Source organism: Brachyhypopomus gauderio, chromosome 18, assembly GCF_052324685.1.
Source record: "Brachyhypopomus gauderio isolate BG-103 chromosome 18, BGAUD_0.2, whole genome shotgun sequence".
In the NCBI taxonomy this organism is placed as follows: Eukaryota; Metazoa; Chordata; class Actinopteri; order Gymnotiformes; family Hypopomidae; genus Brachyhypopomus; species Brachyhypopomus gauderio.
In genome coordinates this window covers 794,563-815,124 of record NC_135228.1, presented here as the reverse complement: position 1 = coordinate 815,124, position 20,562 = coordinate 794,563, and the positions used below count along the sequence as shown (strand labels likewise).

At 46.5% G+C, this 20,562-nt stretch overlaps 1 protein-coding gene across 4 annotated transcripts in view; it reads left to right on the top strand.

Moving 5' to 3' along the window:
• The window catches only part of LOC143481602 (Fc receptor-like protein 5), a 34,467-nt gene that overhangs the window by 7,527 nt on the left and 6,378 nt on the right, over positions 1–20,562 (top strand). For all 4 annotated transcript variants that reach the window (XR_013122040.1, XR_013122041.1, XR_013122039.1 and 1 more), the window contains 4 exons: positions 3,159–3,437; positions 13,165–13,413; positions 19,178–19,444; positions 20,078–20,179. Coding sequence is in view for 1 of the 4 variants with exons in the window: in XM_076979674.1 (XP_076835789.1) it covers positions 3,159–3,437; positions 13,165–13,413; positions 19,178–19,444; positions 20,078–20,179 (897 nt within the window). In the remaining 3 variants the exon portion in view is untranslated. The remainder of the gene's footprint in view (positions 1–3,158; positions 3,438–13,164; positions 13,414–19,177; positions 19,445–20,077; positions 20,180–20,562) is intronic.

The following is a 20,562-nucleotide window of genomic DNA, read 5'->3' as shown; positions in this document are numbered from 1 at the left end:
CAAGACACCGCGCTAACGCACATTAAATAGGTGAATAACACAGACCCACGTGACCTCGAGACAAGGCACAGGTGTAACAAACGAACACGCTCACAAACAACCCACGCCCACGGAAGTACAAACATGGACATAATGACACGCAGACAACGTAACGGCACGCCCACAGGGAAGGGTCCGGAGCTGTGACCGTGACAGAACCCTCCGCCAGGGGCTCGCTACTCCCGGAGCGTCCCGCGCAGCTGGAATGCCCCGATCCAACACCGACGGGCAGGTCCGGAGCCGCCGGGATCACGAGCCTCCGAGAGCAGTCGCCCCCGACGGCGGGAACCGCCGCGAACAGCTCTAGTACACCCTCCCTGGGAAGACAGGGGAGAAAACATTAAACAATGGCACGTTCACAAACACGCACACTGGAACATGAAACACAAGAGGCACAAACGGGAAAAGGAAGTTAGGGAGACACAAGGGGATAGACAAAAACATAGGAACACAGACATTCATTCCCGGAGCTAGGCTTCCCGCCTGAGGCAACGCCTGTAGCGGCGCGAAAGCTCCGGGGGCTGGAGACGCTGCAGCTGGCGGTGTTCCTCCCGCCTGTTCTGACCGCTCACCGCCAGGTGCCGCACGGCTAGCGGACGCGCTGGGCGAAGCGCGACTGGAAGAAGCGCGACTGGACGACTGCTTGGTGGCAGTCCCTCTGGCGGACGCGCGAGGCTTTGCGCGACTGTCCGACCGCTTGGGGGCCGTGCTTCGGTCGGACGCGTGGGGTGCAGCACGACTGGTCGACCACTTGGGGGCAGCACACCTGGCGGACGCGCGAGGTGCAGCGCGACTTGTGTCCCGCTTGGAGGCAGCACGGCCGGCGAGTCTCATGGCACCCTTACTCCCGGGTTTGTGACTCCCTCCTCCGGGAGAACCGTAGGGGCTTGCTGCTCGATAGGCCTGCCGACACTCCCTCTCCGGGAATCCCCCGTAGGAAGACCCTCCTTTGCCAGGCCAGCCCCCTTTGGAACCGGTATCGGGGGTGGTGTCCATCTCCGGCTCCTCCTCCTCGGCCACTCTCCAGTCCATGGACCGAGCGGGGGTCTCGCATCGGGAGTGGTCCATGGGCTCCTCCCCGCAGGAATCCCCACTCCCCGACGCGAGCGAACTGTCCGGTCCGCTCCCTCCCCCTTTGTATACCGTCGGGAGCGAACACACAGACGGAGGGCTTTCCCCCTCGCTCTCCTCGCCGTAGTCGGATGGGAGGGGACTGACGTCATCCCCTCCGTAACGAACGGTGCTCTTCGAGCATACGGACGGGGAATACTCCTCGGAGTCCGTCCCCTCCGTCTCTTCCTCCGACGGTGGGAGACTGCTCTCCTCGAACTCCTCCTCGGGAGGGGTGAGGGAAAAGGCGCCCGCGCTCACCATAATCGGCTCATCGGTCTCCTCCTCCTCGGGGAAGACCGGGAGCAGTGCGCCGTCTTCCTCTCTTTCACAGCTGCCCGTTGCACGGGGTGGCAGGTCCACGGACGCGGGGTTCTCTCTCTCCCTCCACACGCGCCTCGCGGTCTGGCGGAAGCATTCCGCCGTCTCTGCGTCCTTCGCATCCCGTGCCGCGCAGAGCATGTACGCGCAGAACGGGTCCTGCTTCATGGTCCGCTCGGTGACGGGGACATCATGCCGCCGCGCTGGGGAAGCACCGAGGCGATGTCGGCCTTTCTTCTTCCCCTTTGCGCGCTTGGCGTATCCGGGCATCTGGATCGGCTCGTCTTTATGTGACGCTGGCGTGCCGGAGGAAGCAAGAGACACGACGAGCATCTTGGAGTGCACAATGAACGTTTATTTAACACAAACACGATGAGTCCAGCACAAGTGACGCAAGCACGCTGACGCGATGTTTGCATAGGCATGAACTATAGACAAAGACGAGCACAAGACACCGCGCTAACGCACATTAAATAGGTCAATAACACAGACCCACGTGACCTCGAGACAAGGCACAGGTGTAACAAACGAACACGCTCACAAACAACCCACACCCACGGAACGACACGCAGACAACGTAACGGCACGCCCACAGGGAAGGGTCCGGAGCTGTGACCGTGACACAGGCACATTTATTCACTGTATAATTTGCTTGTTATGTTGCAGACACTGAATAGCACTCAGGTTCCATGACCTGATGATCCTGTAATCTTTAAAGCTTGAACTTTTTAAGAAAAATTCTTTTAAAGCCTGAATTTAAAATTTGGTGTCTATGAATTGGTCTTGAAGAGCTGTTTCCTCTAGGATGGGTTAGAATCCAGTATCTATCTATCAAAATGTGGAGTTATAAGAATCATCGTCAATTTGAGCATTCTTGGGTTTGTGAATTCCAAATGAGAATGTTTTATGGTTAGTAATGCACCAAACTAAACAAGAAAGACCATAAACAAGAGCCCTCTATCCTGGCGGAAGCCATAATAAACAGGCCATCTAAGTGAGTGAGTTATTAGCCTCAGTCAAAGGGGAAACTGCAAAGGGAAAACCTACACCAAGCCCTCACAACGACTGTGGCTGAATCTGAAATGCGGTACTTAAGCAGTAGACACTTGATTTCAATGCAGTACGTTCTACTCAACCGTTAAATTAGTGTGTTCTTTCAGTAGGTGACTGGGCAGTTGTCATAACCTCGTACACGCTACCTATTATCTCGTACTGCTCTGGGAATACTGAATAAGAGGGAAGTACGGCATTTGGAATGGAGCCTGTGTTTTGTGAAGCTACTTATAGGAGGTGGAGCCACCTGAGGGGAACCAGACTAATGAGCCCTGACTAGTTCCTGGGTCATTGTCTCCCTCTAGTGGTCATCTCCTGGCACTGCGAGCCACCCATTACACAACTAACCCATATTTTCACAAGGCTTTAATCACATCTCTGAATAATTCACAGTATTTTATGAAGAATATGCATAGAGATATAAATCCAACCTGAAATCTTAAACTACAGACATATATAGTTATTAAGTTTGTTAATGGGTGTAAAACTGGTTGCTACCTTTGCATATTCATTACACCATGGAGCCATAAAACTGGGTATTTCCATGTTGAATGTGTTCATCACTCAATTAGATCATTACCATGTAATAATTAGACGCATAATAACACATCATAATTGTATTTTCTGTTTGATAGGTGAGTCTCCTCCAGTCTCTCTGATCATCAGTCCCAACAGAACTCAACACTTTTATGGTGACTCTCTCTCACTGAGCTGTGAGGGACAGAGTAACTCTACAGGATGGAGAGGGAGACGATACAGACACAGTGTGAAAGTGTCAGATTGTTCATCAGACTGGGGATCAGTTACAGGATCTAACTGCACCATCAGTGTCCTCTACACATCCCACACTGGAGTGTACTGGTGTCAGTCTGAATCTGGAGGGAGCAGTAATCCTGTCAACATCACAGTACACAGTGAGTCTCTATGTGGTGCATTTACTTATTAAGAGGCAAATGTTTGATCACATATTATTATGAACTATAGATGAATGTGAGACAGTACTGTCCTAAGACTGAACATTGGTCTTTATTCATTAAAACTAGAAACTGTCATAAATACATCAGTCAGTAATACCACTTTTATACACCAGGTGTCCTCATCCCCTGAATACTCCTCATCTCCATAGTGACCCTCATCTTCATCACCTGTCCCTCATCATCCTCTCATTACCCTCCCTGTACATCTTCCTCTCCTCCTTCATCCATTCTGAATCACTGTCAGTTCTTTCATTGACTGCACTGCTGAGTTCTGATGACTTTTCTGATATTTTTCACTACTGTGATCATGAATTTGTTCTTGTTTTTGTTTTTGTCTGTTCCCTGGTCCCGTGTTGACTTGTGCAGTTACTGAATTAACTTCAGCTGCATAATAAACAAACACCCACAAAGACTGAATGTTCTTTAATATCTAAACAACAATGAGTGGTGCAACGTTACTGCACTGTTGAGTGTTTACTGTTGAGGAGAATCAGCTTTGGTAGAGCAGGTTAAACACTCAACAGGGTTGTTCTGTGGCCACACAAATCCAGATCTGATTCTGGGTGTCTGTAACGGATAAACTAGAGCAGGCGAGACGCAAAAGCAGGAGAGGCTGGTGTAGCGGATACATATGTTAGTTCATGGATTATGAACGGGGCACCATCCTGATTGCTCAGGAACCAGTATTGTGATAACAGAGATAGGTGGAATATGGTTTAATCAGTCTCATTACTAAAGGGTTAAGTTCTGGTTCCGAGCAGTGACCTAATACCATCGACCAAAATATGTATTTACCACTGTGACCAGATTAATGAATAAATGTCTAAATTTATTCAATGATTGACATTACAATTGTTGCATTATAAGGAATAGCATATGGAATTGTCACGTAGGGCAACGCCCCCTCTCGTAGCTGTCACTCTGGGTTCCCTCATGTCCGTGTTCCCTGCCTGTTTGTCCCGCCCTGCTCGTTTATATTTGATTCCTCGTTTGTTACCACGCCCCTGTGTCATTGTCATCACCTGTCCCTAGGTTGGTTCTATGTATATAAGTCCCGTCATTCCCCAGTCGTATCATCCGTGATTTTGTCTATCTAGTTTGGTTGTCTGCTTTCGTGTTGCCGTGTTCATCCAGTTACCCTGTCTGTAAGTACGTCTAGTTTGCTGCCCAGTCACCCTGTGTTATCTGTTGGTTTCGTTATTCTGCGTTTTACCCGTGTTTTGTTTTCCCAGTATCCAGTTATGTCACTCAGTGTTTCTTGTTCTGACTCCCTCGATGATTTGACCCATGCATTCCTTCTCGACCCTGATTTTGGTATTCCCTTTATTAAATCTCGCTCTTCTCAGCACTTGTGTCCGTCCTCTCGCTCCGTGGCGCGAGCCACGTTACATAATCACGGATCCAACGAGGACACAGCGAGAGAGCGAGACTCCGGTGAGTTTAGTCGCTGTAACGAGTTGTTGGCTGCTTCCGTGCAGTTTAACTCTCATGTGTTACAGCGCGAACGAGCCGGAGACAGGAATACCCCTGGCGCTGTGGGAACAAGGAAGTCTCGTCGCAGACCGAAGAAAGCGCAGTCTCTCACTACTGGCTTTCGCGGCGAGACTCCTTTTGAGCGCTGTGAGTCTGCCCTGCTTGACGAACGCCACAGGGGTGAGCAACCTGTGGTACAAGCAGCGGGCAGACGGAGGGAATGCACAGACGAGCTTTGGCTTACCCCTCGGTCGGCTCTCAATGGCTGCTGCGAGCTCCCGACGCCTCAGAGGAGGCGGAGCCATCGCAGAGAGAGCCACCGAGGGGCGTGTGTGTCTGTGTGTTCTTCCAGGCTCGACCCGGACCCCGTGGAAGAAGACCTCCCTCCGCTGATCCCGGAAGCTGCTCCCCGAAGGCCCCCCAAGAATTTTTTGGGGGGACGCAGTAGCCACTCGCCCCAGGAGTGGCCGGCTCAGAACCCGGAGGACGTCAGCGCGGCGGACACGCCCCCCCGAGGACGTCAGTGCGGCGGACACGCCCCCCGATGACGTCAGTAGGGCGGACACGCCCCCCGATGACGTCAGTATGGCGGACACGCCCCCCGAGGACGTCAGTGCGGCGGACACGCCCCCCGAGGACGTCAGTGCGGCGGCTCCGCCCCCCGAGGACGTCAGTGCGGCGGACACGCCCCCCGAGGACGTCAGTGCGGCGGCTCCGCCCCCCGAGGACGTCAGTGCGGCGACTCCGCCCCCCGAGGACGTCATGTCACGTCTGCGGCCTGTTCCCGCGATCCCGAGGAGGTCGTCCACGCCAGTTCCCGTTCCCGCTGCCCGTCGGCGGTCCGCGCCAGTTCCCGTTCCCGCTGCCCGTCGGCAGTCCACGCCAGTTCCCGTTCCTGCGACCCAGGAGAGGTCGTCCACGCCGGCTGCTGTCCCCACGACCCAGGAGAGGTCGTCCACGCCGGCTGCTGTCCCTACGACCCAGGAGAGGTCGTCCACGCCGGCTGCTGTCCCCACGACCCAGGAGAGGTCGCCCGCGCCGGCTGCTGTCCCCGCGACCCTGGAGAGGTCGCCCGCGCCGGCTGCTGTCCCCGCGACCCTGGAGAGGTCGCCCGCGCCGGCTGCTGTCCCCGCGACCCTGGAGAAGTCGCCCGCGCCGGCTGCTGTCCCCGCGACCCTGGAGAGGTCGCCCGCGCCGGTTCCTGTCCCCGCGACCCAGGAGAGGTCGCCCACGCCGGTTCCTGTCCCTGCGACCCAGGAGAGGTCGTCCACGCCGGCTCCTGTCCCTGCGACCCAGGAGAGGTCGTCCACGCCGGCTCCTGTTCCCGCTGCCCGCCAGCGGACCCTGCCTGTTCCCGCTGCCCGCCAGCGGACCCTGCCTGTTCCCGCTGCCTGTCTGCCGGCTCCTGTGCCCGCTGCCTGTCTGCCGGCTCCTGTGCCCGCTGCCCGCCGCCCGGCCGCGCCTGTGTCCCCAGAGACTGTGCTGCCCTCTATTGGGCCTGGATTCTTTGTGCCCCCTGCTCTGCCATGTGCCCCTGTCTCTTTGCCCATGTTCCCCTTGCTCCCATGTTCTGTCCCTGGTTTTGTGTTGGTCCCAGTCCCTGTGTGTGTGCCTGTTCGTGTCCTTGTGCCCGTCCCTGTGTCTGGTTCCAGTGGTGTCCTCTCTGTCCCGGTTCCCGTGTCTGTTCCCCAGATTGTGACCCACTTTGTTCCTGTCCCAGTCTCGGTTGTACAAGCCGTGTTTGCCTCAGTGTGTGCCTCTGCCCTGTCCCCTGGCCCCACTCCCGTGTCTGTCCCCAGTCCTGTACTGTCCGGCCCTGCTCCTGCTCCTGGCCCTGTCCGGCCTCCCTGTGTCCCGTGTCGTACCACGTCCCTGTCCAGCTCTTGGCCTGTCTCCCTGTCTCCAGTCCCTGCCGTGTCCCAGGTCCCTCGTCCTGTTTTGTCTGGTCCTGTCCCTCCGGTCTGTCCTGTGTCCGCTGTCCCTGTCCTGTCTGCCCTTGCGTGCCCCGGAGTGGCACGCTTTGAGGGGGGGTTATGTCACGTAGGGCAACGCCCCCTCTCGTAGCTGTCACTCTGGGTTCCCTCATGTCCGTGTTCCCTGCCTGTTTGTCCCGCCCTGCTCGTTTATATTTGATTCCTCGTTTGTTACCACGCCCCTGTGTCATTGTCATCACCTGTCCCTAGGTTGGTTCTATGTATATAAGTCCCGTCATTCCCCAGTCGTATCATCCGTGATTTTGTCTATCTAGTTTGGTTGTCTGCTTTCGTGTTGCCGTGTTCATCCAGTTACCCTGTCTGTAAGTACGTCTAGTTTGCTGCCCAGTCACCCTGTGTTATCTGTTGGTTTCGTTATTCTGCGTTTTACCCGTGTTTTGTTTTCCCAGTATCCAGTTATGTCGCTCAGTGTTTCTTGTTCTGACTCCCTCGATGATTTGACCCATGCATTCCTTCTCGACCCTGATTTTGGTATTCCCTTTATTAAATCTCGCTCTTCTCAGCACTTGTGTCCGTCCTCTCGCTCCGTGGCGCGAGCCACGTTACAGGAATGATTTGGCACAAGAATGAAACTAAACCTATATGTAAATCTACTAATCTAAACCAGGGATAGAATAGTAAACAAAGAATAGAAAATTAAACAATAGTGAATGATAAACAACTGTCGGTGATCATTAGATTTAAATGGATTATATGACTACCCGAACCCAAATTTTGAAAAAAAGGAAATCAATTTTTTTCTTCTCTCTAATGACGTTAAAGGGGTCCTCTGATGCAGAAACTGAAGTGTTACCAAGTTTTTTATGTTTTAGTAAGTTTTTACAGAAATGTTGCAATATTGCAACATCGGGCCCCTATGCTGTCAAAACAAATATACTGAACGAATAAGGCTTGATTTGCACTGTGGACTGCGTATAAAGCTCTTTAACAGTAAATCTCATTATTAATAATCACACAGCAGTCATACTTTTATGAATCTTAATTTATTGGTAAAAAAATTAGAATTAGAAAAAAAAGAATGAAAACTGTGTTGCATACCCAGGACAAGCAGCCTGAACCCAGACTAGTGTGAGGAAATGGTGATAACCACTTGTTTTTATGTACAGTGGAACTCCAAAAAGCAGTTCCTTTCGTCCGACAAGCATAGCCGCACACTACACTTCCTGCAGAGGGTATTAGTGTAGCCTTTATCAATAGCTGGGTTTCCATCCAAATCTTTCAAAAAAATAATGCGCAATTTCCAAGTTTCGGCAGGAAAAAATGCGAATTAAGCCTTGTTTCCATTCATTACAGTTATGCGAATAAACTTTAGATCACGTGAGAGGACGCCAAACAATAGTGGTTTTACGTCCATCTGGCAGTTACGCATTTTTGCACGTTGAGATTTTGAAACATTTTTTTCTTTTTCTTTTCTATACATGGAGAAGGTAAATTCAATTTTTGCTCTCTCCAGAACTGTTTTTGCATGCATTTGCCATCTTTACATCGCGATCATGTACAGAACCACATGACTTGAGGCATGATACGTCATCGTTTATGCGAAAAACCCTTTTCCATCCAGTTTTTTCGAATTTTGGCGATGCGATAGTCTAACTTTTCCACCTCCTCCTAGCGTAAAAATCTTTTTGCGATATTTGGGGCTTTTTTTCGAATTTTGGTCTTTTTCCATCCAGCTTTTTTCATGCGCATTTTCAAAATGCGCAAAAACTCGGTGGATGGAAAACCGGTGACAGTGTCTGCAGCATCCTCTTTTAAATTTCACCGGGAAATGTGCAACCATGTCCTTGCGCACATCCACTGGCGGTACACATACCACTGGCGGTACACTGTCATGGACGTCAAAGGGCTCCGTCATGTCACTGGTGATACAGAGCTCCGTGATATCGTCTGTGATACAGGGCTCCCCCTGCCTAAAGATGGTCGCCTTCGCCTTGGTTTTGGAGTAATTGAGTTTACCTGAAGAAAATTTGAAAAAGATAAAGGCAGATGCTATTTGCACCCGGGTATATGCAGCAGTATGTGTTATTTGCACCCGAGTATATGCAGCAGTGTGTGCTATTTGCACCCGGGTGTACATAGCAGTGTGTGCTATTTGCACCCGGGTATATGCAGCAGTGTGTGCTATTTGCACCCGGGTGTACATAGCAGTGTGTGCTATTTGCACCCGGGTATATGCAGCAGTGTGTGCTATTTGCACCCGGCTATACGTAGCAGTGTGTACTATTTGCACCCAACATTTTGATTTATCAAAGATTAGTACTATTCTTTTGTGTTCCATTTTACTTACAAATTATTTTACAAGAAGTGAAGATACTTTTATTTGGGGTTATGGGGTAGACCTGTTTGAATTTTGTTTTTCACTTGTGAGTCTTTTTCTTTACCATGCTTAGAATTTAAATAGCAATTTAATTATCCTAAGTCGCTTACCGCTAATGGCAGTAATCACATGGTAAATACTACATGTAATATACACTGCCAGTGATAAATAATGTTAAAACAAAATGTAACACAAGTTAATATCTGTCTGTAGCACCCTGATATGTACACCACATTGTATGTGTCACGTTATGGTCCCCGACCCCTCCCTTTGGGCGTGTGTTTACGTCGTCTGCGTCAGTGGATCTCCGTGGGTGCGGTTGCGTCCTGTGATAATTCGTTTTACCTGTGGCTCGTCTCGTCATCATGTGGGGTTTATGTAGTTTGTCTATTTAATGTGCGTTCACGCAGTGTCTTGTGCTCGTCGTTGTTTGAGTCTACGTGTCTCTATATGAGTGTTAAACGTGCGCTGTCTGCGCTATATGTGTAAAGACAAATAAAGTAACGTCTGTAGCGAACAGGATTCTGTGTCTCGTCCTTCACCCAGTCGCCAGCGTTACAGTATGATGTATACAAATATTCTTCCTGCCAGTACATTATCAGCCTCTTTAATTTTATTTAATTTCACAGAATGCAGAAGACAGATTTGACTTTTTAATTCATTTTTTCTGGATGGTTTGTACATTTTTTAAAGAAATAAATTGGGGTTTTTATTATTTACATCATGTTTAAATAAATTTTAATTTTGTGCATTGGATGGTAGCCCTCTTCACTCCATAATCTCAGTGCTCTCTGGAATTCCTCACAACTGTCGAAGGAGTATCCTTCACAAATGTTCTTTAGCTTTTCTTCCTTCTTGGGAGAAAACACAAATATTAGCTTATATAAAATAGTCATTACATTATAAGTCTGGCATATTGACTCTGTCATGCAAAAACCTTAATTCAAAAGGACTGTACATCTTTTGTTATACACATTCATGTCCTTTGTGTGTACTGAAACAACACAAAAATAGAGAACAAAAAGACAAAATTATATAATTTTACACAAAACTCAAAAAATAGACTGGACAAAATTGTTTTTGTAAGATAGCAATGCGACTGTCACGTAGGGCTACACCCCCCTCTCTGTCACTTCGGGTTCCTGTCCTTGTGTCTGTGTTGTTCCCTGCGTGTCTGTCTCCATGGTTTCCCCTCGTCTGACACGCCCGTGTCATCAGTGTCTTCACCTGTGTGTCTAGTTTAGTTCTGTGTATTTATAGTCCCAGTGTTTCACTTATCGGTTATTGGTTGTTTTGTTCTATTTGGTTAGTTTGTGCTCTTGTTATTCATGCTCTTTGGTCGTGTTGTGCTCTTGTTATTCATGCTCTTTGGTCGTGTTGTGCTCTTGTTATTCATGCTCTTTGGTCGTGTTGTGCTCTTGTTATTCATGCTCTTTGGTCGTGTTGTGCTCTTGTTATTCATGCTCTTTGTTCAGTGTTCTACGCTTCCTGGTCTGTGAGTTCTACTCATTTCGTTGCTCAGTCGTCTGTGTTTTCCGTAGCCTGATTTTCTAGTTTGTATGCGTTTACCCCGTGTTTGGTTTAAAGTGTTCGTTCGGTGTCTTAGTTTAATTCTTAGTATCTTCATGCCTGTTTATTTGTCAAACCTGGATGGCTCGCCCGTTATGACCCCTGCCTGTTTGAACGACTTTGATCATGATCATTCCTCTTAATAAATCTCGCTCTCCTCAGCGTTTGTGTCTGCCTCCAAGCTCTGTAGCGCCAGTTAGTGTTGCCACCTGTCCCGGTTTTCACGTCGCTGTCCCGGTTTGTCCCGGTTTTCCTTCTTTTTAATATTCGGTCCCGGCAAAAAATAAAAATCATTTAATGTCCCGGTTTTCACTAGGTTAGTTCAAACGACTATTTAGACTGTTTCTGCACACTTGAAATCTGTCTTTTTTTTCTCGCTGTGTCCATTTTACACCCCCCACCCGGTAACACTTTACGTTCGCCACTATTATGCTCCTATTAGCTCAAAAATATATCAGTGTTCGTTGGATAATAATTCTCACACTATTTCTTAAATATATATCTTAAAATGTAAAGTTAAATTGAGTGATGGACCTTTTATACATAACTATTAACCAAATTCTGCTTACCGTTTCCTACTGTCTCCGTTTCGGTTCCTTTGAATTTGCGCCTTTTCGCTCCCGCGCATTCATTGGTAGACATGCGCAGATGGGTTCGCTTTTTTTTTTTTTTTTAATTAAGGGGTGAAAATAGCCTCGCTGTGTGGCAAATGCTACTTGTACCCGGGTGCAAATAGACACTCCGAAAGATAAATTAGAATTACAAACAGAGATTAAAATTATGTAATTAGTGGAATATTTAATAACACAAACAAAGATTGATCCTTATCAGGATGAGAGAAGATGCTATTGTACCTGAAACCCTCTCCTGTTCAGAATCTTTCTTGTGTATGTTGCAAGCTTTGCAGTCCCTCTTGTATAGGAGCCAGGCATTTATAACAGCAAGGGTCATGGTGTGCCAGAAGATGTACATGTACCAGCGACCAGGACATTTCCACAGTTTTAAAAAATATCCCGGGACGCCCGGGACAGGACGTGAAATACGGACATGTCCCGGGAAATACGGACGTTTGGTCACCCTAGTTTAGTTGCTGCAACTTCCTCTTCATCAGCAGTTGGGCAATCTATGGGTGCCTGGTTTTGTTTGTCCAGCTCCTCGTCACTTGACTCACTGGTGTCTGACTCATACCTGTCAAGTGTCCCGTTTTGGCCGGGACAGTCCCGTATTTTACCGCTCTGTCCTGGCGTCATCCCGTATTTTCAGTTTTCAAATTTTTTTTTTAAAGCATTCATGTACTACTCCAAACAGAATTCTGTCACTAGCCTCGCAAGAACTGCCACCCAGACTACTGCAGGTTCTCGCGAGGCTAGTGACAGAATTCTGTTTGGCGCGGCACATGAATGCTTTAAAACAAATAAAAATTGAAAACTCGCGGGTTTAGTGTTGACAGTGGGAGCAAACCTGGAACAACAAATCAGAGATGGATTTAACGAGAGAAGGCAGTCCTGCCAAAAAAGCTAAGCGTACGTGTAAGTACCTTGACGAATGGGACAGGGAATTTACTTTCCTAAAGAGGAGCATGAAGGGGCATAGCTACTCATTCTGTAAGATTTGTAGCTGTGATTTTAGTGTCTCTCATGGGGGAAGGAATGATGTCCGTCAGCACAAACAATCTGCCAAGCACAAACGCGGGCTAAAGGCACATAAATATGCCCAGGAGATGTCCCCATTTGTAGCTAGAAATACTACTAGAATTTTTTTTTTATTCATTTGTAGTTCAAAACATATTTGGGGTGTTTTTCTTCACTTTGTGCCACTCCAAAGATGTTTTCGTCTCTCCTACAGCCTCAATTCCAGCTATATGCAAATAACCGATTATGCAAACTAGGCGATGACGTCATATACGGGAAACGTCCCGTATTTTTAAATACAAAACTTGACAGGTATGGTCTGACTCCATCTCAAAATCACTTTCTGCAGTTCGAACAGCTTCAATGACATCTTTCACGGTGTACACAAATTTCCTTGCTCGTAACATTCTGGAACAGAAAGGAAGGATTAGAAGGTGGGAAGGATTAGAGAATGCTAAAATATAAATCAATTCAATGCAAATGAATACTAATTGTGTGATACATTCCCCTCAAGTCACACAATGCATGCACCAACTTAGATTTTGAGCTTGTTATGTCTTTGTCTACTCAAATATCTAAAGCCAAACACTGGTTGTGTGGATGGTTACTGCATGGGTGTTGAAAGGTGTGAACATTCTTGACTGTATCATAAATGATGAGTAATATTTTCTCTGTTCTAGATGGTGGTGTGATCCTGGAGAGTCCTGTCCATCCTGTGACTGAGGGAGATCCTCTGACTCTACACTGTTTACTTCGCCCCACTGTCAGATCAGACTTCAGAGCTGATTTATATAAAGATGGATTACTCATCCAGTACCAGACTGCAGGAGAGATGACCATCCACACTGTCTCAAAGTCAGATGAGGGTCTCTACCACTGTAAACACCCAGAGAGAGGAGAGTCACCACACAGCTGGGTCTCAGTTAGAGGTGAGAGACCAATTATTTCAAATCTTTATTATTAAACTGGAGGGAGTCCAGAGTCCAGAGGGAATAATCATCATAGTCCACTGGGAGTCTCCATGTAGACCAGGGGTATTCAATTAAAATTTAAACAGGTCCAGTCTGGCAATATTTTATGAGGTCTGGAAGTCCAACTATTTATAATGCATCGTCTCTGTCCTTCCTTATCTGCCCGCCTGTATATTTCTTTCTTTTCACCGTTTCTCTCTACTTATACTTCTCTTTATTTTTGTCTTTCGCTAAGTTATGTCTTCCACAAACTCCCATTCGGTCTCACTTTATTTCAAAGTTTATCAGCTGGTTGGAAGCGGGTTGGTGGTATCTCATGGTATGCAATTGGTCCATAGGTTTCTTAGGACGTGTGACCACTACCATTAAGTACAGTAAAAGCTGCACCGGAAAACCAGAAAGTGCTCAACAAGATTTTATGTTGTCGTTTCGGTTTTGGTATCGGTTTTGGGTCCGGATTCCGACCGAGGTCAGCCTATTAGTGACCTTTGATGTAGACGGACCTCTTCACTAAACAAGTAGACAGAGCTTTATCTTGATCATATTCTTAACACACATCTATTCTCACATGAAGACCTGCATTTGATAGTGATGACAAAGCACCAAATCACTTCTGTAAGTCACTCTGGACAAGGACAAGGACAAATCCTGTAATGATCATAAACATTAATAAAACAGAATACAAACAGGAAAGGAAAACAGAGTGTAATGTGGCGGGTCTCGGTCGCAAGTGTCCACCGTGAGGGTTTAAGCAATAGGCGAACCCAAGAGCCTGCCCACACAAAACAAAGAACTGGAACCTCCGCAAAAACAATGTGAGGAATGAGGAAACACGGAATGCTCAATGCGAGAAAAACTAAATAACTTCAATAACCAAACGAAGGACACCAGAATAGTTAGCTGTCTCTCTGGCCATAATTGTAGATAACAAAAAACCCTTCCCAAAAACAACCTAAAACTAACAGAGAAAAAACAGCAAAGGAAAACATGACAATGGCCAGAGAAGATGCATGAGTGAAAACACTCAAATGAGCATGGACAGGATGAAGTCTCCAAATGGAGAAACTCCAGTGGCAAAACAATGTCGACGTGAGAGAGAAAGCGTTGGAACGCAAGACGATACCTACACAGAGCCTTGCTACACGCTCATAGCATGGGCTACAAAAAACTCAGCAGTGAGACTCTGCAACTGCCTTTCTTAAATAGAGGTACAGACAGCTGCAGGTCATCACTGCTGATTGCAATTGAGTTGCCAGGTGCTGGCTCGGTGTGTGTCGATCGGTATCGGGCGGCGATGGGGGTGTTGCGTGTGTCAAACCCTAGATGTCAGATTGGCTACCATGTATGTCAATCAAAATACAACCATCAGTGCAGATGGACAATAGCCTGTCATTCATCCACTACTTAAACATTGTCATGCGATCGACCGACACTTCCTTCGCGATCGACCGTTCATCGCGATTCGGTCATCAGGTCATCAGGATTAACAACAGGACTTCAGCCAGCATCACCACCTACACCGGCACTCCACAGGGCTGCGTCCTCAGCCCTATTCTTTACACCCTGTTCACCCATGACTGCGTCGCCTCCCACAAGGACAACATCATCCTGAAATTTGCTGATGACACCGCAGTGATAGGACGTATCACTGGGGGAGATGAAGCAGCTTACAGGAGAGAGGTGACCAGACTGGTGGCATGGTGTGATGAAAACAACCTTACCCTCAACACGGACAAGACGAAGGAGCTGATAGTGGACATGAGGAAGGAGAGGAGACCTCATCGGCCACTTTTCATCCGGGAGCTCGAGGTGGAGAGGGTGGGCAGCTTTAAGTACCTGGGGGTCCACATCAGTGAGGACCTCACATGGTCACTGAACACCAGGCAGCTAGTCAGGAAAGCTCAACAGCGGCTGTACTTCCTGAGGAGGCTGAAGAAGTTTGGGATGTCTCCTGTGATCCTCACCAACTTCTCACCAGCTGGTTAGAGCCTCCTAACCAGCTGCATCACCGTGTGGTACGGCAGCCTGACTGCGATGGACCGTAAATGCTTGCAGAGAGTGGTGAAGACTGCAGAGAAGATCACCAATTCTCCACTGCACTCTCTGCAGAGCATATACAACCACAGAGTCTGAAGGAAAGCTGCCGCCATCATCAAGGACTCCACCCACCCCCAGCACAGACTGTTCAAACCTCTGCCCTCAGGCCGGAGGTACAGGAGCATGAGGTGCAAGACCTCCAGGTTAAAGAATTCCTTCTTCCCCACCGCAATCAGAGCTCTGAACCAGAAATGACTCCTCACACTTTAGATTACAATCGCACTGTTGCACTTTACAACACATCACTGTAATTTATACACTGTACATTTTGCTCCGCTGTAATTTATTCTCTGGTGTAAATTTAAGATTCTATATTGTAGTAGCTTAGGTTTATTATTATATTATTATTTTATTTAGTGTATATTTCCTGTGTGTAACGGTTCTCGCGCTGCGTAGCGAGGAGACGGACACAAATGTTGAGAGGAGCGAGATTTATTAAAGGGAATACCATACTCATCGTCAGAAAGCCAGGCAGGGTCGATCACAGGAGGGCAGTCCGAAAAACATGCAAACACGGGCATTACAAAACAGGGGAACACGAGTAACAGGCGAGGAATCAAAAGACAGGGACACAAAACGGTCGGGTACAACGCTGAACAAGAACTTAGTCAAACCAATCAAACAAAATACCAGACAAAGGACAAGGGAGACTCAGGGGCTTAAATACAAGGAATCTAACGAGGGGCAGGTGACGGTAATAACACGGGGCGTGGTAACAAACAAGGTAATCACAGAGACGAACGAGCGGGGCGGGGTAAACAGGTATGAAACACAGACACGAGGGAGTTTGGAGTGACAGCTAACGGAGGGGGGCACGGTCATACGTGACACTGTGGCATTCTTAGCGAGGAGCAAAGTAAGATTTTCATTGCATCTTAGGAAACCTGTTCCCTCTGTGCATATGACAATAAACACTTTGAATCCTTGAATCCTTGAATCGCGATCGATGTAACGGGCACCCCTGCTCTAAAGGTTCAGCTTACTATATTATTATTACTTCAATTTAAGCGCTGCTTTTGACATTGTTGATCATGAAATACTTCTTGATCGACTACAGAGCTGGGTAGGCCTTAGTGGCTTAGTCTTGACCTGGTTTAGATCGTACCTAACTGGGCGTGATTACTATGTTGCATTAGGTACCTCTTCCTCCAAAAAATAACTTGTAGCGTCCCCCAAGGATCAATTCTTGGGCCATTACTATACAATCTATATATGCTTCCGTTACCACATATCATTAGCAAACATGGTATTAGTTACCATCAATATGCAGATGATACTCTGCATTTCTCTAGAACCTAAAGCCCTAAAATCAATTTGCTCATTGATTGACTGCATAGATGATATACAGACATGGATGTCTGACAATTTTCAGCAATCAAATAAAGAGAAGACAAAGGTTCTTGTTATTGGCAAAGGCCAGGAGGAATGATGTTCAGACTTATTTAAATCAAATGAATCTGAATGCCAAACAATGTGTTAAGAACCTGAGTGTCACTTTTGATAATGAGCTCAGCTTCAAATCACACATCATGACTACGTGCAAGACAGCTTATTTTCACCTTCGAAACATCGCTAAGGTCCGAGATATGCTCTCTCCTGCTGACAGTAAAAAACTTGTCCATGCATTTATCACATCAAGGCTAGATTATTGTAACGCTCTTCTATCTGCTCTTACAAAGAACTCTATTTCTCACCTACAGCGAGCTCAGAATGCTGCTGCAAGGGTCCTGACCCGCAGGAGAAAGAGAGATCATATTACACCTGCACTCCACTCACTGCACTGGTTACCTGTCAGCTTTAGAATAGATTTTAAGGTTCTAGACATGGTTTTTAAATGTTTTCATGGTCTTGCTCCTCTTTACCTCAGTGAAATGATGGTTAGATATGTTCCAGTCAGCTCTCTCAGGTCTTCAAACAGTAATCTACTGGTGATTCCTAAAAGCCTATTAAAGATTGGCGAGGGTGCTTTTAGCCACTATGGCCCAAAGCCCAAAGCACACCAAGTAAAGCGAAGACAAAAAGCAACAATGCAAAAGCTCACGAAGAGCACAGAACAAAAATAACAAGAGACAGGCTCGTTCTCCTCTTTGAAGGTGCAGCTCTTGCAGCATGCGCATTGTCCTCGGGGAATGTGCAGCACTAGACTGCACGACCTGTGGGAAAATAAAGAGTGCACAATAACAAAGAACAGGTGTCAGTAGTCTGGTGATTGTGACCGGGGTAGTGGCTTATTGCAAGGGGGTGTGTGCCGTGTGCGTGCGCTACTGGGTACACGTACCCTCTGGTGGCCTCCCAGCCGACCCACCATGACATCTACGTCTAGTCGTCTGCGTCTGTGGATCTTCGTGGGTGTCATGGACGTAATTTTGATTTCAAAAGTGGGGGGGACATAGATTCGTCGCTATTTAAATATTTGGTTTTAACCGTAAAAACTGGGGGGGACCAAAGCCGGCTTTTGAAAAAGTGGGGGGGGCATGTCCCCCCCGTCCCCCCCCAAAATTACGTCCGTGGTGGGTGTGGTTGTGTCTGATTGTGTTCATCAGTCTCACCTGTGGCTCGTCTCGTGATCACTCGGGGTTTATGTTGTCTGTCTATTTAATGTGCGTTCACGCAGTGTCCTGTGCTCGTCTTTGTCGGAGTCTCTTGTGAGTGTGTTTTGTTATATGTGCGCTATCTGCACTATATTTGTGTCTCAATAAACGTAACGTTGAGATTGCGTTGGACTTCGTGCCTCGTCCTTCTCCATGCACCCCACGTTACAGTATGTATAAAAGGTGCTATACAAATAAAGATTATTATTATTATATGTTCATTTACATTGTCATGGCAAAAAACTGACATTTTGTGAGGCCAGTGAAGAAACACTTGGACACAGGAAAGTGAAAAACAGAAAATAAAAATACTTTATTTCAACCACACAGAGTAACAACAAAGGAGCAGCCCTAGGACTGACTGACCTGCTCCTCTTTGTGGTCCCTTTTACATTGAAAGTAACCAATCACATCACTGAGTTTTTTAGTCTCGCATGTGCCACATGTGTCTGGGTCTTTTTAGAGCTAGGCTAATTGTGTTTTAGGGATCCCTACAGAATATCATCCACAACATGTAAAATGCCATATGATTCTGAATCACTTTAAAGTCAAAGTCAAAGTCAAATTTATTTATATAGCACATAAATAACTTTTCACAACACATGTTGTCACAAAGCAGCTTTACAATCGTATGGGTCCAGATCCCTAATGAGCAAGCCAAAGGTGGCAGTGGCGAGGAAAAAGTGGCAAGGATGGTGGTAGGGATTAGAAAGAAACCTCGGGAGGTCCAAGACTCAAAAGGGAACCCATCCTCCATTTGGCGGCCCATTAGCACAAGTCCGTGGTTGCAGGGTGGTTCTACGGTTCTACAATAATATTTAAGGTTCTTGCTATAACAAGGAGAAACAAGTGCAACACATAATGATAACGAGATACGTAACAGGTGTGATGAATGAACACAAACACACACACAAACACACAGGTTTGCAGCATGTATTGAAATAGTTTAATGAATTATAATCTTTTAATCTGAGAATGTGAGAATTTCTAACAGATGTATAAATCAGAGTATTCCTTTGTTTTTCATTTTAAAGTGTTACCCACTGCTACAATGACTGTGGAGTCTCAGAGTCCTGTGTTCACTGGAGAGTCAGTCACTCTGAAGTGTGAAATACAGTCTTTCAGTAACTGGAGGTATCAGTGGTATAAAGGCAGCAGTAAGACTGCTGTCCATCAGTCTGAGGTAAACACCTTCACCATCAGCTCACCAGCAGACCAGGATCAGTACTGGTGTAGAGGAGAGAGAGATTACAGACCAAAATCATCACAGGACAGTAACAGATTGCTTCTCTCTGTTAAAGGTGAGTAGTTACCTTGGTAACAACTCTGAGAGCAGCATGTGAACTCTGCCACTTCATCTCCACCAGAATTACAGTGAACCAGTAACTGTCAGTAGTAATAAACAGTAACTCACCTGATGGAGCAGCTACAGCAAAGTTCTAACAACACTAAGATCTAAGATCAGGGGTTTGATTACCACACGATCACACACATAATGTCACACTAATAAATATGTAAGTCCTTCTGGATAAGAGCGTCTGTGAAATGCTGCACATTTAAATCTTTTCTCATGTCAGTTTCCTGTTTCTATATGAAGGAATTGTGTGTTTCTTCAGTTACTGCTAGAAGACCTGACATTACTGATCATATGATAAAGATATTTAGACATGAACAATAATAATAACTGTACACTTCTTGTTCTCCTGAATTAAGCTGGTGATTTCCCCCATCTGCTACTTTGTTCTATATAAATTAGTTTCTGGACTAGAAGTTTCACTACCTTATGTTACATTTTCTCATGTGTGTGCTGATAATTAAACTTGTTTTATTTGATTGCTGCCAACAGACCTGACATAATTATTGATCAGTGAAGAGAAATGTATTCATAAAATTTATTTTATTTTGCATGAATGTTTTTGTTCCTGTGAGTTTAGGTGCGTTACCCCCTCATGTCCTGGTTGGTTTATCTGTGGGTCTGAGTTTAGTTCTGCTCTTCATCTTATTGGTCCTACTGTGGTGTTACAAAACCAACAAAGGTCTGATAACAATGCACAATTTATTATATTAATAATAGACAGTATGTGTGTGTGTGTGTCTCACTCTTTTCAGCGCTTGTGTTTGCCTCCAAATTGCTCTACACTTAAAGCATTACACAGATTGTGGATGTTGCCAATAACTCTTCATGGTTTCATGGTTTTTTAAGTCCTTCAGATATCAAATCATTAATTACTTTATTTAGTTACGAACTAAAGATTGTGATTCTGGTTTGATTTGAACATGAGACTGATTTTAATTAATGAGACTGATTAATAATTGAGGTAAAATAAATTATATCTACTTTAAAGGGTTTGTAGATGAAACCCCTAAAATGTACACAGCTCAGACAATAAGACACTGACATTTCTCATTCATAATGACT